At 42.7% G+C, this 22,570-nt stretch overlaps 1 protein-coding gene and 1 long non-coding RNA gene across 9 annotated transcripts in view; one reads left to right on the top strand and one right to left on the bottom strand.

Annotated features, from left to right (window-relative positions):
• The first annotated feature begins 260 nt into the window (after positions 1 to 260).
• On the top strand, positions 261 to 9,778 carry LOC129629950 (uncharacterized). The gene is made up of 3 exons (XR_008703428.1): positions 261 to 2,333; positions 3,789 to 3,969; positions 9,479 to 9,778. It is a non-coding gene; the product is annotated as an uncharacterized LOC129629950 (long non-coding RNA).
• A 4,493-nt stretch (positions 9,779 to 14,271) lies between these two features.
• JADE1 (jade family PHD finger 1) overlaps positions 14,272 to 22,570 on the bottom strand; it is a 300,977-nt gene continuing 292,678 nt past the window's right edge. For all 8 annotated transcript variants that reach the window (XM_055550175.1, XM_055550176.1, XM_055550174.1 and 5 more), the window contains 2 exons: positions 19,497 to 19,614; positions 14,272 to 16,170 (listed from right to left, as the gene is read on the bottom strand). In XM_055550175.1, the coding sequence (XP_055406150.1) occupies positions 15,260 to 16,170; positions 19,497 to 19,614 (1,029 nt within the window). In that variant the 3' untranslated portion in view covers positions 14,272 to 15,259. The remainder of the gene's footprint in view (positions 16,171 to 19,496; positions 19,615 to 22,570) is intronic.

Genomic DNA, 22,570 nt, shown 5'->3' on the forward strand with positions numbered 1-22,570 from the left:
TGTTAGAATTGTGTCTGACCAAAAAATGAGACTGTAGGAGAAAATACTTCAGAAACTAACAATCTAGACAAATGAAATATAAGTAGCAGTATCTTTTTCTAAAAAAATAATATAACTTTCCAGACTTTTTTCTTCAAGATAAAATCTTTCAGCGTAAGCGCTTTCTTCAAACTTTGGGCTAAAGGTAAATGTAAAATGTACTCTTTACATTTTAATCCTAATGCCCCCACTCCAGTGGGCAGTCTTTCTTAAGGCTTAGATATTCTCCAAGGAAAGGATATGGTACTAAAATGCAGATAAATGGCCTTTCTGATCTCTGTTCAATTTGAACAGACTTAAGCTATATTTGGAGAAGGCAATGACAACCCACTCCAGTACTCTTGCCTGGAAAATCCCATGGGCAGAGGAGCCTGGTAGGCTGCAGTCCATGGGGTCACTAAGTCGGACACCACTGGGTGACTTCACTTTCACTTTTCACTTTCCTGCATTGGAGGAGGAAATGGCAACCCACTCCAGTGTTCTTGCCTGGAGAATCCCAGGGACAGTGGGGCCTGGTGGGCTACCGTCTATGGGGTCGCACAGAGTCGGACATGACTGAAGCGACTTAGCAGCAGCAGCAGCAAGCTATGTTTAAGCAACAGAACTGAACATGTATGGTGATTTTTCTTCCAGAAAAGTTTGTTCAGTAATGATTTTTAATATAAAAATGTAGTATTGTTTTGGACATTCCTCATATTGGTCAGCCTTGACTTCACAGACAGTAAGTATCATTTACTCTGTGAACTTTATTTTAGGAGACAGGGGAAATGAATAGGAAAGAGAGAAAAGAAATATCATAAATCTGAAATTGGGGCTAACATAGCTAGTTCATTTTATTTATTCATGTTTCTTTTTCGTGTCTCCCTGAGAAAGAAAAGAGATATGATTACCTCTTCTTCACTCTGTATACAAATATGCAAATCGGGGCAGCCAACAATCTTGTAATTTCTCCTCTGGTGTGAGAACTATGAGTGAACATTAGTAACAATTCAGTCATTCGTTTATTCAGCAAATATGAATATTTCATAGCTGCACAGCCTGCCAAGCCAACTCTCAGACAAACCAAGGAAGACTGAAAAAAAACACTTTTAAACATTTTATTATAAATTCTGTTCTTTAACCATAATGTGTTTTATCAGTTTTCTCAAAATAAATCTGTAATGAGCTTTTTTTTATAAACCCTTTAATCAAAAATAATGACTAATTTTTTTAGCTTACTTAAAAATGTGTATATACATAGAGAAATGTGTACGGAGGGGAGATGGACCCTGTGGCACCCCAGTGCTGCCTATGAAATCCGTCCCCTACCAGCTCTTCTTTTTCTTTTTCGGCTGCCCAGTGCAGCTCATGCATCTGCGTGCAGCCCAATGCAGCATGCACGATCCACAGTTCCCCAACCCGGGGAGGGGGCGCATGGTCCCTGCAGTGGAAGCGTGGTGTCTTCACCACTAGACTGTCAGAGAAGTCCCCCTGCCAGCTCTTAAAGCTTAAAAAAATGTGTGGCTTTTGTGACAGTATTAATGTTCTTAGTATTTATGGAAGGAAGAACTAAGTAAATATATGTTTACTTAGATAACAAAAATCGTAGAATGGAAAGGCATTTTTAAAATAATTCTTTACCACACTGGCACCCGCCCAACTATAATACCAAGAAAAAAATTACACTGAGTGGTTTTCTAGCCCAAGAGTTCACCACAAAAATTCCCATGTGCCCCCGTGTTCCCATAGATGCTCTGAACACCCGCACTCTAACCTACTCTTGTTTCTTCCCCTCAGAAAGTATATTGGAATGTAAGCAAATGAGAAATGCATCATAGAGATAACTTGGAATCTGCTCTGGTTTATTCCTTTTTAAATACAAGTTTTTTAAAGTTCACTCCTTCATTTTTTTAGTGACACATTAGCAATGTTATGTGCACAGCTGCTGAAGTTCTCTGTGCCAGGCGGGCAGGTTCCCCCAGTCAAACTCTCCAGCAGCGCTGACCGCTAGAAGGTTCTTTCCTGAATGTGTCTCCTGCCTTTGTTCTACCTTGTTCAACAGAGTATGTCTAAACCGTCTTCCACGTGGCAGATCTTCAGCCTTTGGAAAATAATTCTCATGTTCTCCTTGCACTTAGTAGGCATCCCCATTTCCTCAGAGAGCTTGGTTTTGAATCCCTGCGCCAGCCGGTCACTGATCTCGGGAGCCATTCGTCGTCCTCCACCCATCCGTTAGGTGCTGTGAGCACCTCGCTTCAGCCAGGTGTGCTTGGGATGCATCAGTCTTAGGCCCAGAGCCAAACGTTACATTCAAGGTATGGACGACTCATTACCTTGTTCTGGGTGATGACTGAGAGTGGGGAGAGGGTGAGTGACAACTGCCCAAGTGGGGGTTAGGGGACAGCTTTTCAGAATCTCCAGTGGATGGATGTGGTTTCACAGCCCATACCCCTCCCCTTTCCCTCACCCCGAGAAGAGAACTAGAAGCCTGCTCTGAAAGTCACTGTAGTTAGTGATTCAGGAAAATGTTCACATGATTTCTCATCCGTATTTAGGATGAGAAAAAAGTGAGAATCACACTGCTCTAGTGCCTACCTACTTCCATTAATGCAACTTAAAATCATGTTAGCTTGTTTTAGAAGTTGAATGACACTGTTAGAAAGTCACCGAGCGTACTGTTGACTGAACTAAGTCTCTTCCCAGGGTTTTGTTGCTTAGCCAGATCTTTGCCCCAGAAGCCAGACTGGTCCTCTGTCCCTTTTAAATTTCATTATATTACTACAGCGTGCTGAGATCATTTTACCTCCTCATTCTGCCATCCAGTTTGTTACCTATAAGCATAGGAACTGCATCTGTTTAATTTTGTTTTACTGCTATATTTCTTGCATCCATGACAATTTTTTTTTTTTACTTACAGTGAAGTCCATCTATAGCTTTGATGAACATGCCCACCCATATTTTCATGAAAATCACTGAACAAATAAGAACTAGACAGACCTGAGTAGTCAGTCTCTTAGAGCCTACTGACCACTGCCTCCTGTGACAGATGGCAAGCAGGAGCCATGAGGCACGGGCAGTCTGTGTTCAGTCTAGCCCTACAGTATCGCAAAACCACCTAGACAGACCTAGGCTTCTGCCCACCAAGTTCACTTATGCCACAACTGTCGCACTTGCCAGGCCTCATCTAGTAATCCTGTCTGAAAAGATAAGTTAAATTTCTTCTTAGTAAACCCATGCAGCATCCTAGTAATCACTGTGTGTTCCTTTTACGTTTATTTAAAATGCTTGAGTTTTGTAGTGTGGCATCATGGAAGTTCTCAGTCCCTATTTTTATCCCTTTTTCAAAGAATAAAAAAGCCATCAGAGTATAATCTGATGTATAAGGACATCTGTTCGCACTTAAATCTGTGAAGATTAAAAATATGAGACTAGGATTTCCTGTCATGGAAACTGTGCTCTAGGAGATAAAGGAGAGTAAGGGTAGTTACGTCATGTTTCTACAAGTAGCCAAAAGAAACCACTGGACCCCTGGATCTACAATAACCATGCCAATCTGTATTAATAACGTATGCCTATTGAGTACCTACAATATGCAAGGCATTGTGCTAACATTTTGCATTTATTATCTCATATAATCTAACAGCCCTGCTAGGTAGGTGTTACCATTCCTTTTCTAAAGGTGTAGAGTCATAAAAGTCAAACACCTAGCCCAGGGTCATGGAGGAGAAAAGTGTTGCTGCAGGCTTTCAAACCAGGTATCTCCAACCCAGATCCCTCCTCCTACCAACACTGCATCTTTCGTCTGCGGAATCTGTGCTCTGGCGTCTCTCCTGTTCCCTGGCAGTGACTGAGCAGTTGCTTCAAGGCTCTCTGAGGCCCCTGGTCAAGGAAACTGGACCTCACGGCAAACAGCTTGGTTCTCTCATACACGTACTTCATCCTAGACTTCAGGTAATTCTGACTAGTGTCCATTCTTTCCTTTTAGTTCATCGATTTGTGTTGTTGATAGGAAATAACAGATGCAAAACAAATTTTGAAAACTTCTTTCACATTTTCATTCATCAACCTTATTATAACGAGTCAGGGCTGTGACTGGGTCTTTCCTTGCCTTTTCTGATTCTGACTCTAACCCAAAGAGCCCTTTTGGTTATCAAACTTTATGCATTACATAGAAAATTTCCTGAGAAAAGTATTTTCATATCTAGTGGAATTTTTTCAAATCTTGAAATTGGCCATAACCTAAAAAGTCTAGTAACTGTAGTGAAAAATACAGATCTAAGCAAAGGAAGTTATATAAATTAGTGGGTTATTTCCTTGAAATGTTTCCAGACTTTCCTTTTTTGATTGCCTTTTACGCTTTTTTTGTCTAACTCAATGAAACTAAGCCATGCCCGTGGGGCAACCCAAGACGGGCGGGTCATGGTGGAGAGATCTGACAGAATGTGGTCCACTGGAGAAGGGAATGGCAAACCACTTCAGTATTCTTGCCTTGAGAACCCCATGAACAGTATGAAAAGGCAAAATGATAGGATACTGAAAGAGAAACTCCCCAGGTCAGTAGGTGCCCAATATGCTACTGGAGATCAGTGGAGAAATCCAGAAAGAATGAAGGGATGGAGCCAAAGCAAAAAGAATACCCAGCTGTGGATGTGACTGGTAATAGAAGCAAGGTCCGATGCTGTAAAGAGCAATATTGTATAGGAACCTGGAATGTCAGGTCCATGAATCAAGGCTAATTGGAAGTGGTCAAACAAGAGATGGCAAGAGTGAGTGTCAACATTCTAGGAATCAGCGAACTGAAATGGACTGGAATGGGTGAATTTAACTCAGATAACCATTATATCTACTACTGCGGGCAGGAATCCCTCAGAAGAAATGGAGTGGCCATCATGGTCAACAAAAGAGTCCGAAATGCAGTACTTGGATGCGATCTCAAAAACGACAGAATGATCTCTGTTCGTTTCCAAGGCAAACCATTCAATATCACAGTAATCCAAGTCTATGCCCCAACCAGTAATGCTGAAGAAGCTGAAGCTGAACGGTTCTCTGAAGACCTACAAGACCTTTTAGAACTAACACCCAAAAAAGATGTCCTTTTCATTATAGGGGACTGGAATGCAAAAGTAGGAAGTCAAGAAACACCTGGAGTAACAGGCAAATTTGGCCTTGGAATACAGAATGAAGCAGGGCAAAGACTAACAGTTTTGCCAAGAAAATGCAGTGGTCATAACAAACACCCTCTTCCAACAACACAAGAGAAGACTCTATACGTGGACATCACCAGATGGTCAACACCAAAATCAGACTGCTTATATTCTTTGCAGCCAAAGATGGAGAAGCTCTATACAGTCAGCAAAAACAAGACCAGGAGCTGACTGTGGCTCAGACCATGAACTCCTTATTGCCAAATTCAGACTGAAATTGAAGAAAGTAGGGAAAACCACTAGACCATTCAGGTATGACCTAAATCAAATCCCTTATGATTATACAGTGGAAGTGAGAAATAGATTTAAGGGCCTAGATCTGATAGATAGAGTGCCCGATGAACTATGGAATGAGGTTCATGACATTGTACAGGAGACAGGGATCAAGACCATCCCCATGGAAAAGAAATGCAAAGAAGCAAAATGGCTGTCTGGGGAGGCCTTACAAATAGCTGTGAAAAGAAGAGAAGTGAAAAGCAAAGGAGAAAAGGAAAGATACAAACATCTGAATGCAGAGTTCCAGAGAATAGCAAGAAGAGATAAGAAAGCCTTCCTCAGCGATCAATGCAAAGAAACAGAGGAAAACAACAGAATGGGAAAGACTAGGGATCTCTTCAAGAAAATCAGAGATACCAAAGGAACATTTCATGCAAAGATGGGCTCGATAAAGGACAGAAATGGTATGGACCTAACAGAAGCAGAAGATATTAAGAAGAGATGGCAAGAATACACAGAAGAACTGTACAAAAAAGATCTTCACGACCCAGATAATCACGATGGTGTGATCACTGACCTAGAGCCAGACATCCTGGAATGTGAAGTCAAGTGGGCCTTAGAAAGCATCACTACAAACAAAGCTAGTGGAGGTGATGGAATTCCAGTTGAGCTATTCCAAATCCTGAAAGACAATGCTGTGAAAGTGCTGCACTCAATATGCCAGCACATTTGGAAAACTTAGCAGTGGCCACAGGACTGGAAAAGGTCAGTTTTCATTCCAGTCCCAAAGAAAGGCAATGCCAAAGAATGCTCAAACTACCACACAATCGCGCTCATCTCACACGCTAGTAAAGTAATGCTCAAAATTCTCCAAGCCAGGCTTCAGCAATATGTGAACTGTGAACTTTCAGATATTCAAGCTGGTTTTAGAAAAGGTAGACGAACCAGAGATCAAATTGCCAACATCCGCTGGATCATGGAAGAAGCAAGAGAGTTCCAGAAAAGCATCTATTTCTGCTTTATTGACTATGCCAAAACCTTTGACTGTGTGGATCACAATCAACTGTGGAAAATTCTGAAAGAGATGGGAATACCAGACCACCTGACCTGCCTCTTGAGAAATTTGTATGCAGGTCAGGAAGCAATAGTTAGAACTGGACATGGAACAACAGACTGGTTCCAAATAGGAAAAGGAGTTCGTCAAGGCTGTATATTGTCACCCTGCTTATTTAACTTATATGCAGAGTACATCATGAGAAACGCTGGACTGGAAGAAACACAAGCTGGAATCAAGATTGCCGGGAGAAATATCAATAACCTCAGATATGCAGATGACACCACCCTTATGGCAGAAAGTGAAGAGGAACTAAAAAGCTTTTGATGAAAGTGAAAGAAGAGAGTGTAAAAGTTGGCTTAAAGCTCAACATTCAGAAAACGAAGATCATGGCATCTGGTCCCATCACTTCATGGGAAATAGATGGGGAAACAGTGTCAAACTTTATTTTTGGGGGCTCCAAAATCACTGCAGATGGTGACTGCAGCCATGAAATTAAAAGATGCTTACTCCTTGGAAGGAAAGTTATGACCAACCTAGATAGCATATTCAAAAGCAGAGACATTACTTTGCCAACAAAGGTTCGTCTAGTCAAGGCTATGGTTTTTCCTGTGGTCATGTATGGATGTGAGAGTTGGACTGTGAAGAAGGCTGAGCGCCAAAGAATTGATAATTCTGAACTGTGGTGTTAGAGAAGACTCGTGAGAGTCCCTTGGACTGCAAGGAGATCCAACCAGTCCATTCTGAAGGCGATCAGCCCTGGGATTTCTTTGGAAGGAATATGCTAAAGCTGAAACTCCAGTACTTTGGCCACCTCATGCGAAGAGTTGACTCATTGGAAAAGACTGTGATGCTGGGAGGGATTGGGGGCAAGAGGAGAAGGGGACGACAGAGGATGAGATGGCTGGATGGCATCACTGACTCGATGGACGTGAGTCTGAGTCAACTCCGGGAGTTGGTGATGGGCAGGTGGCCTGGCGTGCTGCAATTCATGGGGTCGCAAAGAGTAGGACACGACTGAGTGACGGATCTGATCTGACAGTTGTGCAATATATTACAAGTGTACCATGTAGAGATTCAGTGTTTACAGGTTATACTCCATTTAGTTATATGAAATATTAGCTATATTTCCCACGTTGTACAGTATACTCTTGCAGCCTATTTTGTATGTAGTAGTTTGTACCTCCTAATCCTCTACCCCTGTAGTTCCTCTTCCTCTCCCCACTGGTAGTGGGAGAGAGGTTGTTGTTTAGACATGCATATCATGTCTGACTCTCTGCGACCCCGCGGACTGTAGCCCACCAGGCTCCTCTGTCCATGGGATTTTCGAGGCAAGAGTACTAGAGCAGGTAGCCATTCCTTCTCCAGGGGATCTTCCCGGCCCAGGGATCAAACCTGTGTTTCCTGCATTGGCAGGCAGATTCTTTATCACTGAGCCACCAGGGAAGCCCAGTTTATTCACTGTATTGGTAAGTCTTCTTTGTTATATTCACCAGTGTGTTATATTTTTTGATTCCACAGTGATATCATACAGTATTTGTCTCTGACTCACTTCACTTGGCATAATACCCTCCAAGTCTATCCATGTTGTTGCAGATGTAAAAACTTCATTATTTTTGTGGCTGAGTGGTATTCTATTGTATGCTTATTTGTGTGTGTATACATACACACACCACATCTTTATTCATTCATATTGATGGACACTTAGGTTGCTTCTGTGTCTTGCCTATTGTAAATAATGCTCCTGTGAACATTGGAGTGTATGTCTTTCAGAATTAGAGTTTTTGTCTCTTCCAGATGTATGTATGTCAAGGAGTGGAATTGCTGAATCATATAGAAACTACTTTTAGTTATTTAAAAGGAAACTCCATACTGTTTTCCACAGTATGAAATTTATATTTCAATCAACCAACCACATCTTTGCCAACATTTATTACTTGTGTTCTTTTTGATGGTAGCCATTCTGACAAGTGTGAGGTGAGATCTCCTTGTGGTTTTGGTTTGCATTTTCCTGATGACTAGCAGACATCTCTTCTGTCCCTGTTGGCCATCTGCATTTCTTCTTTTGAAAACTATCAAGTCTTCTGCCCATTTTTTAATCAAGTTGTTTTTCTGATATTGTTATATGAGCTGTTTATATAGATTGGATATTAACCCCTTGTTGGCCATTTTGTTGTTATTCAGTCAGTCATGTCTGACTCTTTGCAACCCCATGGACTGCAGCACACCAGGCTTCCCTGTCCATCACTAACTCCTGAAACTTGCTCAGACTCATGTCCATTGAGGCAGTGATGCCATCCAACCATATCGTCCTGTCGTCCCCTTCTCCTGCCTTCAGTCTTTCCCGGCATCAGGGTCTTTTCCAGCTCTTCACATCAAGGTCTGAGTCAGCTTTTCACGTCAAGTTGCCAAAGTATTGGAGCTTCAGCTTCAGCATCAGTCCTTCCAGTGAATATTCAGGGTTGATTTCCTTTAGGATGGACTGGTTTGATCTCCTTGCTGTCCAAGGGACAGAGTCTTCTCCAACATCACAGTCAAAAGCATCAACTGGGAGAGTTGGACCATAAAGAAGGCTGAATGCCAAAGAACTGATGCTTTTGAACTGTGTTTTTGGCCATGCCATTTGCAAATATTCTCTCCTGTGCAGTAGGTTGCTTTCCTTTATGGTTTCCTTTGCTGTGCAAAAGCTTTTAAGTTTAATTAGGTCCCATTTGTTTATGTTTCGTTTATTTCCTTTGCTTTAGGAGACAGATTCAAAAACATATTAACAGATTTCTTTTCATAGTTGGTAACAATTTCACCAAAAAAAAATATTTACCAGATATCTACCAAAAAATAATAAATGTATGTTAAATTGTGTTTAGCAATTATAAAGTGGTTGATACAATATTGTATGCTTTCCTGAGTCAAAATAAGCATGGTATTTCAAAGCATGGTGTTTGAAAGGTACTTACTTACTTACTTTGAGTATCTGGGACTATTTGAGGCAAAGATATGCCCACCAGCATTTCATATGAAAAAGAGAAACAATTCAAACTGTAAAGCTGAACCAGAGCCAAAATGAGCAAGAAAAGGAGGAAAGACTACACGGAGGAGGAAAAACACCAGAGAAAAGATCTGCTTTGTGAAGAAATTGTCTCACATGGTTCTAATCCAGAAATCAGAATCATCAGCCAGATTAACAGGTAAAATAACCATACTTAACCCATAATTAATAAATGTCATATTTAAGACTCAGACTGTATAAGCCAAGTAGTAGTGAGAATATTGTGATACATCAGTGATACATTAGGAAGGATAGTATACTTTTTTATTTTACCTTTGCTATTTAATTTGGCATTACTTATTTATGAAAGCTAACCAGATTATATACTTTATATCACAAAAATACTGATTTGCATAGCGTCAATCTAAGTTTTTAAAACGTTAGTTCTAATTGCCGAGTCATTGTCAAGAAACAGTGTGATTTTAGGTGATTAACTTTCCAAGTAATGTGTCAGGATATAGAGAAAATTATCCTTTGCATTCCTGATAGAGTGCTATTTGTTGACTATATATGCATATACTTTATATCTGTAAATGTGTGCGCGTGTGTCCTACGAATGTATAGGACACGAAAGTAATCCCATTCTTCCTGGAGCTTAGGGAGTAACTGACCACGAGCCAAATATATCGTGTTATGTTCAGTCATCCAACCAGCACATTAACATAGTATTTTAAACCAAGATAATTAGCTTTTCTTTATAGAAATTCATTGAAGTTCACATATAAAATTCTTAGTGTACCCAAAAATACACAAACTAGTCTATGTGAATGCTCTCTTTATTCTGAGGCAGCAGGGTCCTGGGGCTGGAGACTGGAGACGCTTGGTTCTACCACCTACCGACCTTGAGCACGCTGCTTAATCCCTGTCTGTCATGCTGTGAGCTTTAAATAAAGTAATGTGCATTAAATGCCCAGGAGTGCTTCTGTCGTTTGATAAGCCCTGGGTAACCATCTGCAGGAGTCTGGAGGTTCTCTGATGACTTTGTGGCATGACAGAGTCAGTTATTATTGCGGAAGTTATCACTATGGAGATGGCAAGGCTGAAGCTAACTGGGAGGAGCAAGACTTGAATCAAGGAAACCAGAAAGAGGCTGCTGCAATAATCCAGGCAAGAAATGGCACTGAACTATACGGCAACAGGTAGTGGGAAAGAAGAAGCAAGAAACACTAAAGAGATACTGTATAATATGTACACCGAGATCACCATTTGGCTCTGGGAGTTGGAGAGATACACGTAGGTTCCAGGCCTGGATGGCATTCTGTTAAGGCAGGGTATAGTAAAAGGATGAGTTCTCAAATCTCGAGCACCTGCACACGTCAAAGCGAAGTGCCCGACAAGCAGTGCACTAGAACTCAGGAAAGGCTGGACTGCGGCGACGCCACTCGGCAGCCCAGGGAACGGTCAGTGTCAAGGAAGCAGATAACACACTTGATTTTACCCTTTTTCAGTCAAAGGTCTGGCCTGCCCCAGACCAGGGTACATCATCAGATGCAGCTCTGAACATTGAAGGGAAATCACACTGAAGATTTCGACCTGAAGTTTGCTGCAGATGGCGAATGTCTCAGTTAGCTGTTTCCTAAGTGATCTGGGTAACCACGAACACGGTCCCTGATGCCACGTTTCCCATCACGTGTTGCACAACTGCCAGCAAGAGGCCCTTCCTTTGGCTCTGGGGGACTTAATTTCCCCTGGGAACTATTGTGGTTATTCAACTTGAAGACCTTGTAGGAAGAATCAGTTATTTCTCTCTGGGGTCTTACTCAGAGCAAGCAACATGGAAGTAAATAGTTACTAAAGAGGAACAAGGAGAAATAAACAAGCTTTTAGCCAAATTGATGAACACACCGATTCATGTTATTAAAAGAGAAAACACCAGTGGCCAGTTTTACAAAAGTTCAAACTAGGAATTGTACCACCACCCTGCTGTGGCTCCTGTTCATCGCAATGTATGAGAGTTAATCTCTGTGTAACCTGCACCTCTTTTGCTGTTCCCAGCACAGAGGTGCATTGCATTACATGCTGATGCCTCCATGTAGATGTTGAGTAAAGACTTTCCAGCAGGGAGAACACCAGACTAGAAAACCAGAACTGGGGTTGGCCCAGTTCTGCCAGTGCCTAATTAATGCTGTGATCTTCTTTGTAAAGAATGGAGGTATCTTTTTTTTGCCCTAATATTGTGGAATTCTGTGATCAAAATAATGCATTTAATGAAACCATTCTTTGAAAAATAATTTTTAATAGTCTCCCTGTCGTTCACGAGTAACATGTATTTTTTTGCCTCACAAGACTTACCAGTCAACATTATGTTGGAGAAATAAGTTTCTTAATCATAAACATGACAGCCAAACATTTACTAACTGCCTACTGCTTGCTTTCTATGAGATGCTCCATGAGCTTTCTTCAAATACCAGAGCAACCCCAAGATGATGGAAGGATGTCACTCTTCTTTTTACAGAAGGGAAAACTGAGGCTTATAATTGCTAGGTGGCTTGGCAAAGGTCACGTGGCTGGTAAACTAGTTTAGCCTTTAAACCCAGGGCTCTCCAACCTGACTAAGTTGCTTCAACTGGTTGTTTTCAGAGCCAGCATTGTATTCTGGAAAGAAGTCCAGCGAGGGGACACCAAGATCAGACCATGATTTGTCAGGGTCTCACCATCCAAGTTGAACCAGAAAGCAGCTCAGTGACCCCGTGCTCATCCAGTCTTGTCTTGTGCCCAGCAGTCTTCACGCCAGTGAGACAAGCGACATGCACCATCACATGGGACAGTGTGCACATGTACAGCTAAATATTTAGCAAAACTAGATTTCAAATGACACTTTAAAATGTATTGCAAAATGTACAGCATTTATTCACATACAGACAAAAAGGCACAAATTCTACTAAATAGTTCAACAAAAAAATACAGCTGTCCTCAACTAGTTTTATAAATACTTTCAAAAACGGGGTAGAAATAAATACAGGATTGGGCCATGTAATATAAAATAGTCATCTCTACATATACTTTTGTTTAATTCTGATTTTTAACTCTTCATGCACCTTTTTTTTTAACCCAATTTTAGCTGAATGGACACCAAGCTAGGCACATAGTGAAAAATCCTCTGTACAAGGTTACAAATGTTAATGACAAGTTTGTCCATTTCAAAATAATTAAGATTTGTACACAACACATATAACCCTTCATTTAGATTTTGTGTTTATAACCTAACAAATGACATTCCAGGCAACTTTACAAAAGTTTAACTAGCCTACATTTTTGACATAATACATTGATCATAATCAAAGATATTTCTTGGTCAGGATGCACACGGAAAGATAAAGCTTTAAAAAAAGAAAAGAAAAGAAGAGCAAATGGTTCCATACTCAGAGTGCAAGTGGGCAGGTTGGGTTAGTCGCTGCTCATAACCTCATACCGAGTTCCCAGCAGGACGCGCAAGGGACCTACAGAGCTGTATTACACTGTCAGAGAAACTGTACCATTTGCATTTCAAAGCAGGAATTAAAGGTGTGGGCTTTTTGTGTTTGTGTGTTTTGTTTTTGTGTGGGGTTTTTTATTTTTGTTTTGTTTTCTTTTTGGTTCAGCATAACTTGGAACATTTGAAAGCTTTTCAACCTAAATGTGGGGAAAAAACAGGTAAGGCATTATTTTTGCACAAAACTAGCATTCCTAATAGTGCAAATGAATCTGGTACCTCTTATCAACGGTGAGAGGTCATAGACTTACTAGAATTTAGATCTTCTTTCTATGGCTTGACAGATTACCCCTCTATATACTCGCACCCAGAGCTGTTGCTGTAGTCAAAAAAGAACTGTAAAGAGTCCACCTTCTTCTGTATCCAGCAAAAGGTTTCTTGCTCTTATGCAAAGAAAAAAAAAAAAAGATCTGATTTTTAAATTATGCTGAGTTAATGTACAACTTGGATTCATAAGAAACTTCTAATATCTGTAGCAACAGTTTATCTGGACAACATTCTTTGAAAAATGAGCTCCATAGCTCAAAAATAGTCAGTCTAAAAACCTGGGTCATTCTTTCCCCTCCCCTGAATCAGTTACTAAAATGTATTTGAAAAGTTAAGACTTGGTTTGAAAATGTCATACATACAATGGGGATGTATCAGATCTACTATTTGATCATCTGATAAAACTTGCATAGCAAGATGGAATTCAATAAGCCTTTTTTCCTTGTTGACAGTCATCTGGAAGACTTGAAAGGTAACTACTACAGAACTCAAAGCATTACTCATTAAGTATCAGAATGTCCCTGCCACATGGAAATAAATGTATAAATGAATCAGGAATCTGAGTACTGGTATTAACAAACTAAGGATAATTTAGGGGAAGTTGGGCTTGTTCCAAGTGCCCATAATTCTAAATCTCATTGCTACTTAAAGTTTCCTTAAGTTTGGTTCACAACTACATTGAATTCCAAAGAAAATTAACAGGACCTTAACACTATCCACTGTCTTAATACAAAACGCACTGCAGTGAGTGCAAAAACAGAACATTGTACTCAAATTTAATGCTAAATTTATTGCTGATAACTTACTAGTTATTGCCATTTGCAATCAGAAAGTCCAAGTTACGAATTAGAGCTTAGAACTCTGACTCCAGAAAACCTGTTACACTTCAATCTCTTTCCTGTATAAACTTGGTCAAGGGTTAAGAGGTTATCGCAACTTATTGCCTTTCTATTATTTTTAAAATATAACCTATTTTGGGGTGTTTTTTTTTCCATTTTCTTTTTTTTTCTCCCAAGGAATCCATTCATGTTGGAAGGCCAGATTCCCCAGCATATGCACTAGCGGTCCACTCTGGAAATATGCGTCACCAGAGTCTGGAAGTCATTGCTTAAACCTGAACAGCCATGGTGGTGTTGGAAGCCAGGTGGCCAGGTACTGCCAAAGGCCAGCGGAATCCCAAGCTGGCCCAGAAGGCAGTGGTTAGGGAAGAGAAAGGTTGAGAGGACTGGTAAGGACGGGACCTCAACTGCCCTCTCTCACGGATGGAGCCCTGTGACGCGTCGCTCTCCACCCGCCCTCTCTCCAGAACACAGTCGAGAGCTGCCGGCAGCAGGACCTTGGTGCTTCCATTCAGCCTGAATCTCCAAGCTCCGGCAGCTCTACCCTGTCCCTTCAGATCTTCCGGTAATGGCCTTTTTAAAACTTGTCTCTTCCCTCATCTGCTTTATTTACACATGAATTCCCTAGAATTACTGAAGCTTCAGAGCTACTGCCTGTATACTACAATGCAACAAAACAGTCCATGGGCCAAAGTATAAATATGATTTCAAGATCCACCACAGTCCTAGAAAATAAGTTTTATGGGCTACTAAATGATACGTGACGGTTTCCTCAAGAACCATCTCTGATTCCATATATTCAGGTAACTAAGAGTTTGTGCTTTGGGAAGGATACAGAGGGCTGTAAGCACTCATTAGGCTTAGTTCAGCCTAGCCCTCTTTAGAAACTTATTTCATCCATTCTTATTGTAGTGTTAATTCAGCCTCTAGTCTTAGCAGTGTCTTACGGTTACAATCTACTCTTGTGTTTCCTCAACAAGTTGCAAATAACACACTTCTCACAACAATGATTTATAAATGACTCTGAAAAAAAATTCCAATCAGAATTGCAAGTAAATGTATTTGTGTAGCTCAGGAGTGATGGGTTTCCGCTCGTTCCCCCGTGTCAGAGCTCTCGCCTCCTGCACCATCGTGCCCGTTTCATCAAGAGGCCAGAATGCTTCTCCTGATGATGTCTGTCCTCCTGCTGATAGAGCTGCTGGCATGGATGCACTTCTTCTCAGAGGCCTCGCTCTCCGAGTCACTCATCTCTACGTCAGGGACATACCCGTCATTCTCGTTGTCAGCTTTCAGTTTGCTTTTTGCCCTCTCCTTGGCTGGAACTCGGCCTAGGCCCAGGTAGGGGTAGTCTGAGTGCTGGTGGCAGGCCGCCTCTGGGGCCTCTCCCTGCTGCTGCCGTTCCCCCTTCTTTGGAATCCGGAATCCTCCCCAGTTCTTCACTGGGCTGGCCGGTGTCGTAGGCACTTTGACTGCAGACTGGTTATAGTTCACTCTGACCAGGGAGCCATTGCACTTGGGCACCGCCTCCCTCCTCGTGCCTGGCGCCGACTGCCCCGCCCCAGGGGAGGCGGCAGCTCTGGCGTGGTCCACGTGCCTCTGGGACACGTCTGTGGACCTCAGAGGCTTGTGACTCTGTTTCAAAGGTCTGTCCTTTAAGTCCCCCTTGCTGAGGTCACACTGAAAACGATGGTCTCTCCTGTTCCCGTGGTCTGGCGTCACCACGCCGTTTTTCTGTTGTGCTGATATGAGCCGTGCTTCTGCAAACGTCTTTTCAAAACTCAGAAAGCTCTCTGGGCCCACCGTCCCCTCCCTTCTGCCCCCCAGGTCTGGCTGCTTTAGCGGGGTTTTGCCTTCGCTCCCAGGGCTGTTCTGCAATGGATCTCGCTTATGGGGCTTCTTCAGTGAGTGAACCAAGGAAGTACCCATTTGCTTCCTGAAGAATGCAGAATGCCACTTCAAGTCCTCTATCTTGGGAGCATCAGGGCCCACAGAAGGACTGTTAAACAGAAGCATGTTTTCCAGCGAGGAGGAGGAGCAAGAGGAAGAAGGCACACCTGTGAACATAAAACCACAAAAAAAGAAATTTCAGCAGAAGCAAATCCAGAAGAATACAATTTTATACCCCTTAGCATGGCCCACTAATGCAAACTTCCCACCCAACAGTACAACATACAGTCACCCAGTTTGTAAAGATTTGGTTTTTATAGTAAAGATACTACCTGCCTTGAGAATCTGCATGCTCTAGATGCTCTTTTCTAAAACAGCTTGAGTTCACATAATTTTTTTCATGAAACTGTCTTTTCAAGGAATACACTTGCCTTCAAACAAAATAACTAATCTGATTCTCATATGTGATTTACTGCAGAATCTTTCCGTGGTCAAGTAAGCATTGCCTCCACCACCCCCCGGTCTCAGCACCTGCCTGGCCCGCCGCCTGGGAGCAGCACCCACAGGGGCAGGGAGTGGAGCTGTTGCGCTGCTTTCTCCAAATTATCTACCCCGCCCAGGGCTCGAGGGAGGATAAATACACATACACTGTGAAATGAATAAAGGAAGGTGTTTAAAATCATTCTTGACACAGAGTACATATGTTTACTCATTATATATACAACACACTTGTGAAATTAAACTATCATCTAAACAAGGATAAGTTAAATTGGTGTTTTTCAAGCACTTTTTATGCAAATCACATTAAGAACTAAGTTGCACAATCAACCCAGTAAAAGTGCACTTTTCATGCAACCATATTAGCCTTCATCACCTGATGTGCACTCGAACATTTTCTGTTGTTTCCCTTATTAATGCTGGTGCTGACCTGCTAAAATGTATCGCACAACCTGGCAACAAAGTGTTACCCTCAGTTTGAAAAATATTGGGTAAATCCATAACATCCTAGAGTTCATCAGAAGGACCATGTCCCTGCAGAAGCCTCCAGAGCCTCAAAACAGTTGTCATGTTCTCTGAGCCATGAGCCACCAGGAAATGAGGTTTCGTCCAGAGTAGCACAGGAGCCCATGTGAACCTACTGCTGGGCAGGAACGGACACCACGTGTAGACAGAATGAGCTAGCGACTCTAAACGGAGAATCACCACGACCACAGGGGAGGGGGTTTTTCAATCTGCTGTTTCAGAAATGCCCGCTTTCTCAGTAACCAAACTTAGGGTCAACCTTCACACCACATTTCTATTTCTTTTACTCAGTCACCCGCTGTGGGAAAATAAAAAGGTAAGAGGTACTGTCCTCTGATTTCCATCGTGACTCGGGATCCAGGCCTCTGAGGAGCCTCAGCTTCATGACTCCCACAGGCACTGTCCCCGCTGAGGACACTCACCCAAGCAGAACAGCCCTGCCCATTCCAGAATCACGGACAGCGTCAACATGGACCTTAGGGACACATTCAAGTCACGGCCATCTGCTCTGCCTCATCTGGAATCCTCTGTCTCAAAAGGTAGACTCAGGTGAGGCACAAGCAAGAACACAACTGAAAGTCTAAAACTGGCAAAAGGAAAGGGAAAAAAAGGCATCCTAAGGGGCTCCCACTTCACTCCCTGGGGCATGGCTTCCAACCAGTCAACCTGGCACGTACGAGGACCCCGCACCCCATTCCTGTTGTGGAACAGCAGGGGGACGTGGGAACACAGGCCGGCATCACAGCTGTTACACAGAACACTGCCTAACCTTCAGAGGCTCAACCACTTACCCAAAGAAACGCTGCCATGAAACAAACAACAAAAATGCCCTACGATATCTGTAAGAAATGGCTCAAGGAGAATCAGATGAAAGTATTCTTTACAGCTTCCTTTCACAACTTATTTTCAAAGGCAAACTCACTCATCAGTGATCACTCATGACATAAGGACCTAGCAAGTCAGAGAAAGCCCTCCAGGGGCAAAACTCCATGGGCACAGCTGCACTGGCGATCCTGGGCCTCTGCTGCTGAAGGAGAGTGCTCCACGCCAGCCAGGTGGACACGAAGGGAGAGCCCCCTCTTTCATTTGCATTCAAGTAGGAATAATGAAAAGACATAAGTTCACTTTGATGAATCAAACTGCTGGTACTGGGTTGGCCAAAAAGTTCTTTTGGGTTTTTCTGCACCATCTTATGAAAAAAAATACAAACTTTTTGGCCAACCCAATATTTACAGTACTCTACCTGAAAAAATTTATTTCAAAAATTTTACAACTGAATTCACAAGTCTAACTATTGATATAACCTTGACAGATTTGGGGAATATTTACTCTTGCAAAGGAAATTATCTAGGATGATATTATTAAATAAGTTAATGGCATCAAAACAAGGATATCTTTTAAAACTTGCCAAGCTTTTTTTCCTTTGTTCAGCTGACCAGTTACTTCTGGTCACATATATCCAGATGGTTTTGTCAACATAATAGGTTATTATTTCTTTGTTTAGTCCATGTTTCATAGTATATGTACAGAGCCACAAAAGCAGAAGGTTAGAGTAAGCCGGTTGACTGTGCACAAGGAAAGTCGTGCAAAGAGAAGCAGACACCCGCTCCCAAGACCTACCTACTAGCGGGTAGGTCTCTACACACTCAGCACTCTTCCTCCTCCTCTGAAATCCTTCTAACACCTGCTTTCTGGGGCTTGTGAGCACAGAATGTTAGCACTTAAAGGCCTTCAGAGGCCAGAATTCTGGACCAAAACTCTTACAGATGGACAGGCTTCAGAGAGGTCCAACAACCTGTCCCACTATGCACTTGATCTCAAAGTCACTGAAGTGCTCTCCAAAGGGAAGAAAGTCCATACCTTAGTTTTTTTCTTTGCCAGAGAAATGCAAAAATAGGCAGCACTAAATAAATACTTTGTGCTGAATCTCAAAAATATTCAAAATTTCAATTACACCGAAATAATCCACTGTAAATGTTATCTAAATGTGGATATGTGCATTGAGTACCCAATCTTAGATATATTTACCATATGTTACAGGTAGAACCAAAGGCTAGATAATCAATACATCTTTTTAGGTATCCCCAAGACTCGGTACATTTATCAAGTGCTTTATAATACATAAGTTGCTCTTTGAGTCTCACTACCCAGGAGGGAGCTGGAGATCTCATCCCAACATTACGTGTGAGGATATGGAAGAGACTCAGAAAACTTTAGACTCACTTGTGTTGGGCATATAAGTAGGGAATACAGGATTTAACCCATATGAGGCTGAACCCATGGCCCCGTCCCCTAGACCACAGTGCCTCAAATGCCTGAGATTTCCCTCAACAACAAAAGCCTTCCCTTTGATTCTTCTAGAGTAAAAAATAAAATTGAAAAGACACTAGCATGTTTTTCCCCCTGAACAGAGTGTTAAGGCTAACAAACCCCTTCCCTGTTGTTTGACCTACCAGGGCTTAATGCATACCTGAAACTCTTTCTTGCTCCAAAAGCTTAGTGTAAAGATTGAATATCTGTTCCTGGACTTTGCACACAGATCGTTTAATCTTTTCCCTGCGGGTCACCATGTAAGTGAGGTTCCGAACCTGGAACGTAGAGAATAAAGATTCTAAGTAAGCAATATACATTATAACAGTACTTTTTTTTTTAACCTGAGGGGGAAAAAATGTATCCCACTAGGTCCTTGACTGACTTGAAATCAAAATATAAATGTTGTATGGAATCTCTGACCTCCCTTTGTGATGCTAAGTACCACCAGAGAAAGGGCCTGTAGGAGGGAGCCATGCCCCCAACACCAAACCAGGCCAACGGCCTGGCCATTGGCTTATCCCAGCAGAGAGATGCCAACGGTGTCCAAGGCCAGGCATACCAGCTCTTGCCAAAGGACTGTGCTTATCCTCCCATGAATTCTATTGTCAGAAGCTTTAGAGCAGTTCAGAAGCCACCCTGGTTGCACTTTATCAAGCATCTTCTGAAGATGCAACTAGGCAAGCACGGGGTCAAGGGCCATTAGAGGAAAGAGCCCCCAAAAAACGTTCCTGCGTGGGGCCCACGAGAATGCCAGGTGGTCACCAAGAACCCAAGTGAAGTTCCATCAACTGGACACTGAGCTCTCTGAAATACCTTGGAGTTTACAGGTAGCTAATTTGTTCCTACAGAGCAAACACCTAGGGAGGGTCCTTGCTTTGCCACAGATTTGCTACATCAGCATCTTAAGGCCAGCTCTCTGCATCACTGGCACTGCCTGCTTCCTGATCCATCTGTCAGTAACTGAGAGCCCAGCGCTATGAGCTCCACTTGGCATCTGATGCGCAACCACTGGGGGACTGCACACATATCCTCATTAACCTACACAAGCTAATCAACACGAATTTGTTCCCCGCTTTCAAAGCCACCTGTGGTCAGTCAATAGAGTCAAAATTTAATGACTTAGTCAATAAACTGCCTTAAATCTCTTCAGTCCTAACACTTACTGGTAAACCCAATCAGTCTGCAAGGGCCTGAAAACACAAATGTCAAACGCAACACACCAGATGCACAATTAAACCTGTCTTCAAGATGTGATCGATACCTTCCCAGAAAGCTCAATGGCAAGACTGAGAAATGACTCAGTATCCCGATCAGCTCCCACACCAAAGGCACAACTATACTCTCCCACCACTTGGGCAGTCCCATCCCGTCACCTTCTCAAAGGTCACTCATCTTTCGGCAGCAAGTGGCAACAAGACACACGCGACCCTGAATTTTGGCTTATGTTCAGACAACGCCCTTAAAGAACCCTAACAATTCCATCTGCTCTTCCCCATAAACTTACGGCGTGTTAAAGACAGCCTCTTTTGCGAAAGGACACAAGGTCAGCTGGCTTTCATGTTTGCATTTTACACATCATAAATGGTGTAATTTCCGGGCCAACAGCAGGAACACCAAGTCAGGCTTCTTTTGTTCCCAAATGATTCACTGTTTGTTTAGGAATTTTCTGACACTTGTTAATAAAAATAATTGCGAAGAAAATCAGCCTTCCTATCTCAGAGTAAATATTGCTTCAGTGTCCTTCACCCTGGTTAAAACTCATTCTGACAGCCTCACCCTCTCCCCGCCAGGCCAGTAAGTAGGTGTTCTTTTTAAGAATTCTGATCAGTTTGGGGATGGAGGTAGCCAGTGGGTGAGATTTTCTTTACAAATATTCCACCCAAAGGAGATTTAAGAGTAGAAGCTCAAAAAGAGGAAGGAGTCAAACCTAGATCCTTATTACAGATTCATTAATTAATGAAAAACAAATGAAGAGTGATTTTTACATTAAGACAGGACCCAACTTGTGGAGCTGGGAAAGGTAAATTCTGACAGGAGTGGACAAGGTTACTCTTCTATTTAAGTCAGATGTACAATAGAGATACATCTCTTTTTCCTTAAAATGGTCAAAGGAAATAGAAAAGACAGAGAACTTGAACTTCGGCGTCTGCAACCACTTCTCCCAGGAAAGATGTCCACCCTGGCTGCTAAGTGGGAAAACCACACTTCCATTCCCCATGATCTGAGAAGAGAGACATCTAACTATGACCCCAGGGTTTTCTATTGGAAAAATCAGCCTCTGAATAACCTAGACCTGGGTGGCCACAGAATAGTTGAGTGCCCTAAACCTCACCTCCCTTATGCACAAAACACCCCGTGAAGGGCAACTTCCATCAGCAGCCCCTGTATATCGAACTGAACTGAGGCTCTGTCAAGACACACCCTGCCTGGCCTTTCTGTGCCCTGCTAGACCTCACTTCCTGTCCCTCCATCTTCTCCCAGTTGCCAGCGAGGTGGCACCCAAAACCAGATCTACCATACCATGTCAAACCCAAGACACATAGCAAAGGTTCCCAAACATGGAAGGGCCCTAAAATACAGAATGCTGGCCTCTACACCCAGAATTTCCACAGTCCGAGGTGGAGTCCGAAGGTCAGCAGGTCACATTGCTGCAGGCTGAGGGCCACGCTCTGAGAACCACTGCCCTCGGGAGCCCAACAATGATCTCAAGTTTTCTTGAATCCCAAACACTGCTTGCAACACTAGAGCTTAACTTGTCTTTTATGCTCCCGGACAACTGCGGCCACTATCAGAATGTCAAGTGACCATCCCACCAAAAGTTGGGCAGAACGGCCCCCCAGGACCTGCTGTTTTCGATGCCCCAGTGCAGAGGCAGCATATCCTTATATGAGAAAGTACTCCTTTTGCTGCTGAATTCATGTTTAGTGCTTCCTTCAGAAGACAATGCCTGGGGGAGAGCGATCCCACCAGAGTGAAATGGCAGCCTTGGCAACTTGGCATGGCACCTGCCACATCGGTAATCGTGTCTTCAGGTCCCCACACCGTTGGGAGTCCATTCCTGTCACCTGTCTGGTCCAGAACTAGAACGCAGGTGTGCAAGGCGCCCCCAAGGTGTGTATTTGCAGGAACAACCACCATTATCACTCAGCGTTGTCTGCATTTCTAATGAGGCCTACTCCTCAGTTCTGAAGGGAACACATGCCTTGATGATGCTCCTTCATATTAACCACT

Source organism: Bubalus kerabau, chromosome 16 (assembly GCF_029407905.1).
Source record: "Bubalus kerabau isolate K-KA32 ecotype Philippines breed swamp buffalo chromosome 16, PCC_UOA_SB_1v2, whole genome shotgun sequence".
In the NCBI taxonomy this organism is placed as follows: Eukaryota; Metazoa; Chordata; class Mammalia; order Artiodactyla; family Bovidae; genus Bubalus; species Bubalus kerabau.